Source organism: Arachis ipaensis, chromosome B05 (assembly GCF_000816755.2).
Source record: "Arachis ipaensis cultivar K30076 chromosome B05, Araip1.1, whole genome shotgun sequence".
NCBI classification, from domain to species: domain Eukaryota; kingdom Viridiplantae; phylum Streptophyta; class Magnoliopsida; order Fabales; family Fabaceae; genus Arachis; species Arachis ipaensis.
Genome location: NC_029789.2, coordinates 136,748,413 through 136,757,428, shown reverse-complemented (window position 1 = coordinate 136,757,428; position 9,016 = coordinate 136,748,413). Strand labels below are relative to the sequence as shown.

Sequence of the window (9,016 nt, the reverse complement as noted above, 5' to 3'; positions counted from 1 at the left end):
ATGAAATTGTCCAAGTAACTCAAATTCTTATAAGTTTTTCCGTCTAGATTTTCAATTAAATTTAAAATTTTACACATAAGATTTTTTTTTATGGTTTACTGATAAGCTCTTATGAGTTTGTGATTTAAACTTCACTATTCTAATATATTTTTAAGTGAAAAGAAAAAAAGAATGTTATAATAAGTGCATGTTTGGGCGCCATTATTTTGTTAAAAAAAGATCTTTTTTCAATGAAAAAAGATCTTTTTTTATTTTTTAACGTGTTTGGCAAATTTCTAGTAGTAAAAGTAAAAGCACTAGTAAAATAAAAAAAAGATCTTTTTTGAGAAGCTGTAATTTACATCTTTTTTTAAAAGATCTTTTTTCCTTAAAAAAAAGATATTTTCCATGTAATAAATAAACAAAAAAGTACTTTTATATTGTTATACCCAAACATAATTGATTGATAAAAAGACCTTTTTACATGACATATCCAAACATAAAATTACTTTTACTTCTCTATAAGATCTTTTAAAAAAAGATAACTCGAAAAAAGATCTTTTCTTAGAAGCTCACCCAAACAAGCCCTAAGACCATCACTTCTAGTATAAAATATTGAGAATTTGTTAGTGTTAGTATAAATATAAGATAAAAACATAAAAATAAAGGTGTTAGAAATTGAACATTTCTAAAAAAGAAATATTTATGCTTTTATTATATAGAGATATAGGATTCTAGAATCAGATGCCTCCCCTTGAATAATCCATCACGTTTGTTTTTCTTCTTTGTTTCAAGGCTGATACTGATTGCGACAAAGGTATAGTTTATTAAATTCGTACCTCTTACTATAATGTGCTTATTCTTTGTTTTATGTTCACAATCAAATATACCTACCTAGTTTTTGACATTTATAACAAAAGAAAATCACATTAACCATGTTACAAGAAAACCAAAAATGAATAACCAAACAATTATTGTATAAGAATGTACATTTGATGTTTATGATTTTTTTTCGGTTATGCTACCGTAAAACAATTTGATTATTCTCCAGTAAAATATTTTAATTGCTCTGGTAGATAAGATTCTGATTTTGATTTTAAGCTACTTGAAGTTCAAAGGAATCCCAGAATTGTGGTAGGTCAACATTGTCATATTCCTAAAATTAAAGTAGCTTTATTGTGAAACAAAAATGTTATTCGTACGTCAAAATCAGCAACAATATATTTACGTATAAAATATATGTATAGTGTTTTAACTTATTTTTTAATATATATTTTGTATTTTAATAGGTATTCTCTATTGATAGTTGAATTTGTTAGCTTATACCTAGTTGATTATGAAGCAGGGCCACAACCATTTCATGGATATTAGACATGAAATCTTATCCTATCATTGTTAAACAATTGAGTAAATTACATTCAAATCTCTCCAAGTTAACTCATGATATTGTAAGAGAGAAATATCAGTTATAATAAAACCAAATTAAACTAATTGAACCAAGTTGTATCAGTTAGAATTTGGAATGTTACAAGATACTAATTAAACTCAACATGGCTTAACTGACTAACCAAATCAGGAGAGGGCCAAAATCATGCTGAAATGGGCAGATCTGATTGATCAAAACGCATCAGAGTTAGCAGCATTGGATGCCATTGATGCTGGAAAGTTGTACAATAGGTGCAAGGCCCATGAAATTCCTGCAGCAGCAAATATGCTGCGCTACTATGCCGGTGCTGCCGATAAGATCCATGGTGAGGTGCTAAAAGCATCTGGAGAGTTCCATGCATATACTTTGATGGAACCGGTTGGTGTTGTTGGACACATCATTCCATGGAATTTTCCTAGTAATATGTTTTTCATTAAGGTTAGTCCAGCATTGGCTGCTGGTTGCACCATGGTACTTAAACCTGCCGAACAAACACCGCTGTCGGCTTTGTTTTATGCTCATTTAGCTAAGCAGGTATGGTTCTGTTGTCCAATTTTTGGATATCACATTGCATTGTTAATTTCTTGCTTTGATAAGTTGAATATTGTGTTTGTTCTGTTTTTTCTAAGGCTGGAATTCCAGATGGTGTGCTCAATGTAGTACCAGGATTTGGACCCACTGCTGGTGCCGCAATATCCTCACACATGAATGTTGATAAGGTAATCACTTGATGCGGCTTTTGTCATAAAACCATTTCTATCAAACAATTAAGCTAATTGAATAGTTATATCTCTAACACGTTCCTTCATGCAAGAATTTCTTTTGGATTTGCATGAATTTTTACATAAGTTTTCTTTCTATTTTTTTAATTGTCGTATGCTGAAATTCTTCTTTTTAGGTCAATAGGAATTAAACTCTAGATCTTTAAATCATAAAAGCTATATTATATCAAGAAATTATTTTTCCTAAAAGTTTAAGCTGATAGAAAAATACACATTAATAGTTATATTTCTAACAACTTTAACATTGTTGCTTGACCCTGCATTATATTAAGTCACATTGTGGGATGTCTTGGATAGTTTGATTCATGTAACTGACCGTAATGTAACTTGGCTATAGCGTTGTTTGATTTGTATAGTTAAACTCGGCTAATATTTTTATTTTTATGCTTTATGTGTGTGCAGGTTAGCTTCACCGGTTCGACAGAGGTAGGCCGTGAAATAATGCATGCTGCAGCTAGCAGCAACTTGAAACAAGTGTCACTTGAATTAGGAGGAAAGTCACCTCTTCTAATTTTTGATGATGCTGATGTGGATAAAGCTGCTAGCCTTGCTCTCTTGGGCATAGTATATAACAAGGTCAAACTTCTCTTAAGTGAATTAATAATGAAGAAACTCAGGTTACACATTATAATGACACTCTTTAACATTTTGTTCTTGTTTTGATTTCAGGGTGAGATATGTGTTGCAAGTTCACGTGTGTTTGTTCAGGAAGGGATATATGATGAATTTGAGAAGAAGTTGGTAGAGAAAGCAAAAGCTTGGGTTGTTGGAGATCCTTTTGACCCTAAATCTCAGCAAGGCCCTCAGGTATATGGAAAATATTTCCATATCATATTATATCATTTTCGTCGTATTTTAAATAAATATACCTTACATTCATCATCTTTTAATGAATAAAGTCTAAATAGTAGATAGATTATATATCGATACGAATAAAATTAAGAATTATCTTTCATTCGTAACTACTGTCCCTTTGTAGATTGATAAAAAGCAATTTGAAAAAATTCTTTCCTACATAGAGCATGGAAAGAAAGAAGGAGCCACCCTTTTATGTGGGGGTAAAAGATTAGGAGACAAGGGCTACTACATTGAGCCAACAATTTTCTCTAATGTTAAGGTGAACGTTATATCCAAAAAGGAGTATTTGAATCAACCTTCTTTAGAAAAACAAGACATCTGACATGTTGTCAAATATTTCCCTTTTATTCTTAAACAATCATTTTCAGGGGGACATGCTTATAGCACAAGATGAAATATTTGGCCCTGTGATGTCACTAATGAAATTCAAGTAAGTTACACAAATTATTGCTTTATGTTTTCTTTGTACACTATTACCTATTACAATAATAGATGGAAAATTGAAACAGGACTATTGAAGAGGCAATTATGAGGGCTAATAACACTAAGTATGGGCTAGCAGCAGGAATTGTGACAAAAAATTTGGATATTGCAAACACAGTGTCCAGATCCATTCGTGCAGGCATTGTTTGGATCAACTGCTATTTCATATTTGGGAGTGACATTCCTTATGGAGGGTATAAGCAGAGTGGATTTGGAAGAGAATATGGAATGCAAGCACTCCACCAGTACCTACAACAGAAATCTGTTGTAACTCCAATTTACAACTCTCCTTGGCTTTGAATTCAATGTCTCCTCTATCAAATAAAATGGATCGGATGAAACTTTTTGAAGCTATGTATACCTTTCGTCACACATAAAATTCCCACTTTATGAAACTTTTTGTTCCATTTTTGGTCTCGTGGTGGCTCACTAAATGCATGTCTTCATTAATTCAACCTTTAGTATAAGACCTGAATTTTGAAAAGAAATTAATAAATTATTTATGATCCATAATAATATTTATTTAAGATAATATTTTTAGAAATTTTTATATATAAATTGAATAAATTCTTATTTATTATTTAGAGTTTTTATAATTAAAAAATAATGAGTATTTTATATGTCTTAATTTTAATATATAAATTTTTAATCTTATTTTATAAATAAAAAAATTAATTTACTTATCTCTAATTTTTATTAAATTGGTATTTAACTGAAAATAATTTACAGATTAACAATTAAAAGGTATTTTTTTAAGATAAATAGTTTATATTTAATTTGATTTTTAATTATTATTCTATCTTTTAATTATTTTATAAAAGAGTAAAGTATCGTTTTTGTCCCTAACGTTTAGGGTAAATCCTATTTATGTCCCTAACGTTTAAATCGTCCTATTTGTATCCCTACGTTTGTAAAAGTGATTCAATGTTATCCTTCCGTCAATTACACATCATGAACGCTTTAGTTTGAGTTTTAAAAATCTCTTCTTGAAATTAGAATACAAATGTCTAGGATAGAATCGATGATCTACTCCGAAAAATAGCTCATCAAATGTTGAAACTAATTCCTACAACATTTATATAATTTACTTTTCTAGGGACATAATTGAATCTAAACACAAATAGTGAGTATAATATTAAAATCGAACACATCCAAGTGAGACCTAATTGAGAATGAATACATCCAAGCGTGGGAATAATTGAAAAATATAATCTAATTTGTTAGTATAATTGATAGTAGGATAACATTGAATCACTTTTATAAACGTTAAAGATACAAATAGGACGATTTAAACGTTAGGGACACAAATAGGACTTATCCCAAACATTGGGGACAAAAACGATACTTTACTCTTTTATAAAATTATGTTATTACTCTTATTTATTAAAATTTCCTAATCTACCCCAATCCCTAAACTAAACGACACTCGCCCCACCCCTCACACACAACACTCACACAGTCACACTCAACACAAGAACACACACACGCAGAAACACAAAAAAGAAAAGAAGGAAAGAAAGAAAAAGAAAAGGGAACGAGGAAGGGAGCTCGAGGAAGGAGAGGAAGAGAAGGGGGAGCTGTCCGCGCCACCACCCAGCTCGCCGTCGCCGCCGGTCCACCTTGGAGCAGCCGTCGAAGCAGAACCGTGAGGAGTGAGGGAGACCGCGTCGGTTCACCACGGAGCCAGCACCGCCGTTGTCCTCATCGCGGACCTCCACCGTCGCGTGTTGCCGGGAAAGAGAGGGACGCGCAACATTCAAGAGGGAAGAGCTGGAGGAGGGAAAGAACGACGCTGTTTTTCCGTTCCCCGTCGCGGCTGAAGCTCGCCGCCGCTGTGGCTACCCGTGCCGCCGTCTGAGTCGCGTGGAAGGAGGAAGAGTTGGGTTTCGCCCTGCCTTGCCTCTGCCGTTGGATCCTCTGTCTTGGTAAGCGTTATCGTCTCTAAGACCTTTGAAATCAACTTTTCTGTCATAACTTGTTAGAGTTACTGAAATGATGGTAACATAGGGTCGAATTGTGGTTCGTGCATGCCGAGTTCAGTAGTCGTGCATGCGACATCAAGCTGCCACGTCGTCAACGGAGTTGTCGCTGTTCCGTTTTCTCGGATATTCGTAGGTTCAATAAGCTATTCCCTATTTCGATTTCTTTTAGTCGCTATTCTGTGATATGTTTCTAAGGTCCTTGAAATGTTAATGCTTTAGGTTTAAGTTCGTTCTTATGTGCCGTGATTAAAGTTGTTGTGGTTGCAGCTGCCACGGATTGTGCGCTAAGAGGGAAGGTTTCCTTGACGTGTTTGGTTTTCAGGTCTCGGCTTGTCGGGGGTAGGGGTGTTTTTCTAAAAAGCTTATTTTATATTTTGGAATTGTTATAAATGGATATGGATGTGATAAATACAATTTCTGTTATTATGTAAGTCTTATGTATTGTCGGGCTGTTTTGAGATGAATATAACTATTGTTTGATTGGATTATTGTTTGGTTTTGTTAAATTAATTCTTTAAAGTTTTTGAAAATGAGGTTGGTTCGTTAAAAATGATTTGATTTTGAATCGATTTCCTTGAGATACGAAAATGATATGAATTTTTAGAATTAGCTTGATTTTAAACTGATTTGGTTTTTGAACCCGTTGGAAAGGGTTGTGGAATGGTTTAGTTGGGACCAAAAAAGGGTGGCAAAGTCCAAGTTTTAGGAGAAATGTTGTCGAAATTCCTATAAAATTTGAGATTTTATTGAAATGTTATTTGGAAAATTATGATTCTAAGATTTTTACTATTTTACTTGAATTATTCAAGAAAGTGATAAACCATGTTAGAAATGAATTAGTAAAATGAAATTTATAATTTAGTCTTATTTTCTTGAGAAAAATATTATATCTCTTTTGGGAGCAAGTCATTTTGAAGAAACTTATGTCTTAAGGTTGTTTTAAATATGAAAAAGGTTTATATTTTTGAATTTGACTTGAGGATTTCAATTGGAGGAGTATTAGTGGATTTAAAATAAATTGGACTTTGATTAAGTAATTCTGATTGTGACGTTTTGGAAGAAGTCAGAGAATTGGTTTTAAAAGTGAACTTGAAGGTGGTTTTGATTTGAATGGGCTGGTTTTGTTCTAAGTGATTCGGCTTTGAAAATTGTTTGGAATTTCTGATTTCTGGATTTAATTTTTATTCAAATTAGGAAAACAATGACTTTTAAGGATCTTTAATGAAATTAAGAAATTAAAATTTGGTAGATTCTCCCTCAAAATCTTGAAACTTTGTGGTGGTAATTAATTAATAATTCCTAATTTAAAGTGGTTAAGCGGATGGTTTAAGAATGAAATGATTTTGAGGTTGTTTGGGAAAATTAGATGGTGTGGAAAAGAATGCTATAAAGAGAAAGGACTTTTGGTTTTAAGGTAAAGTAATTTGAGAAGAAAGTGATATATAGCATAAATAAATGTATGTTTGAGATACTTGGGTATTAGCAAGGATAGTGGTTCGTCCCACTTGCTCCAGGTCATTGTTTGAGATACTTGGGTAGTATCAAGGATGGTGGTTCGTCCCGTTTGCTCCAGGTCAGTGATTGTGACACCTGGGTAGTAGCAAGGGTTGTAGTTCGTCTCACTTACTCCAGGTTGAGCTTTTAAACACCTGCCTGGGTAGTAGCCGCAGTAGTGGTTATTCCACTGGCTCTGGGTTAAGCGGGTAGTAGTAAAGGGGTTGTAGATCAAACACACTTGCTCCGCATGGGTGTTTCGGTCAATGGTTAGCTTGCTCCGCATGGGTGTTTCAGTCAATGGTTAGCTTCCAGGACGTGTCGGGTTGGCTATATAACTGGTAGATGATATCATCAGCCATAGGGTAGGCATTCATCATATGCATCTATATGACATTGTTTGGGTGTGCATATTGTAATTGGTTTGCTTATGTGATTATTTATGTTTAAACAATACCTTGCCAAGGTAAACGAACTGAAAGAAGGATTCGATCACGTTACCATACAACACGTTCCTAGGAAACGGAATGCCAGGGCAGACTTACTTTCTAAACTAGCCAGCACCAAACCAAGACATGGCAACAAGTCGCTAATTCAGGAAGTCGTTAGATCACCTTCCATATCGACCACGACCAGCGCCTATCTGACACTCTCTAGCCAGGGATCATGGAACCACCCTATCCTACAATATCTCCTCAACAGAACACTACCAGAAGACCCCAAGGAGGAAAAACGAACAAAAAGGGAAGCCGCCAATTACACAATCATCGCGGGACAACTATACAAATGCGGATTCTCGCAACCCCTCCTCAAATGCGTCGAACCCGGGGATACGGAGTACATACTCCGCGAAGTCCATGAAGGCTGTTGCGGCCACCACATCGGGGGTAAAACCCTGGCCCAAAAAGTAGTCCGGGCCGGATACTTCTGGCCCACGGTGATCCGAGATTCCATGCAGCTGGTAAAAAACTGTAATAAATGCCAAATACACGCCAATATCCACCAGGCCGCCCCGCACCAACTCAGCATTATATCGGCAGAACGGCCATTCGGTACCTGGGGAATCGACCTCGTCGGGCCCTTTCCCACGGCACCCGGTCAACTCCGGTATCTCATTGTCGCCATAGATTATTACACTAAATGGATCGAGGCCGAACCCCTAGCCTCCATCACGGCAACCCAATGCCGAAAGTTTCTTTGGCGACAGATCATAACCCGGTTCGAGATCCCCGAGATCGTCATCTCGGACAACGGAACCCAATTTGCCGATAGGAAATTCAGAGAATTCCTAGAAGGGTTACATGTATCCCATCGTTTCAGTTCGGTAGAACACCCCCAAACAAATGGGCAAGTGGAATCCGCAAATAAAATAATCGTCAAAGGACTAAAGAAGCGACTCGACGAAGCCAAGGGACTGTGGGCTAACGAACTCGGATCAGTCTTATGGTCGTATCGAACAACCCCCCAAACGGCCACCGGAGAAACCCCTTTCCGATTAACATACGGCGTGGAGGCTGTCATCCCAGTAGAGATAGGAGATCCAAGCCCAAGGAGAATGGTCGGGGGTAACGACGAGGAAGCAGAACGAGACCTCACCGACGAGGTAAGAAGCATAGCCCACATCAAAGAGCTAGCCCTAAAACAAAGAATCAGTCTAAGGTACAACTACGGCGTCATCCGACGAGAATTTGGGCCCGATGACCTCGTCCTACGACGAAACGACATCGGAGCCCCGACCCCGGGGGAAGGAAAACTCACCCCGAATTGGGAAGGACCGTACAGAATCAAGGCTGCAATCGGAAAGGGAGCATACAAGCTCGAACGGCTAAATGGCGACGAAATCCCGAGGACATGGAACGCCGCCAACTTACGACGATACCACACTTAGACTGACCCCCTAGGTCATCCCTTGCTTTGGTTTTTCCCCTATTTGTTTCATTCCTCTGTTTTATTTCGCTTAGTCTTCTTTACATCAATTTTTTCCGTTTCTCTTTAAGTGTCAATCTCGGGTA

The 9,016-nt window shown here is 36.2% G+C and overlaps 2 protein-coding genes and 1 long non-coding RNA gene across 6 annotated transcripts in view; all 3 read left to right on the top strand.

Moving 5' to 3' along the window:
- The window catches only part of LOC107644359 (aldehyde dehydrogenase family 2 member C4), an 8,857-nt gene extending 4,922 nt beyond the window's left edge, over window positions 1–3,935 (top strand). Inside the window, exons 3-9 of one of the 2 annotated variants that reach the window (XM_016348197.2) lie at window positions 1,556–1,939; window positions 2,035–2,124; window positions 2,590–2,763; window positions 2,857–2,994; window positions 3,167–3,304; window positions 3,414–3,475; window positions 3,538–3,935. In XM_016348197.2, coding sequence (XP_016203683.1) covers window positions 1,556–1,939; window positions 2,035–2,124; window positions 2,590–2,763; window positions 2,857–2,994; window positions 3,167–3,304; window positions 3,414–3,475; window positions 3,538–3,577 — 1,026 coding nt within the window. In that variant the 3' untranslated portion in view covers window positions 3,578–3,935. The remainder of the gene's footprint in view (window positions 1–1,555; window positions 1,940–2,034; window positions 2,125–2,589; window positions 2,764–2,856; window positions 2,995–3,166; window positions 3,305–3,413; window positions 3,476–3,537) is intronic. The other variant, XM_016348196.2, reaches the window with a different exon arrangement.
- The window catches only part of LOC110262593, a 77,940-nt gene that overhangs the window by 60,412 nt on the left and 8,512 nt on the right, over window positions 1–9,016 (top strand). The gene's annotated exons all lie outside the window — the stretch shown is intronic.
- The window catches only part of LOC107644360 (DNA mismatch repair protein MSH7-like), an 11,231-nt gene continuing 7,114 nt past the window's right edge, over window positions 4,900–9,016 (top strand). The window contains exon 1 of one of the 2 annotated variants that reach the window (XM_021102948.1): window positions 4,900–5,453. The gene's annotated coding sequence lies outside the window, so the exon portion shown is untranslated. The remainder of the gene's footprint in view (window positions 5,454–9,016) is intronic. The other variant, XM_016348199.2, reaches the window with a different exon arrangement.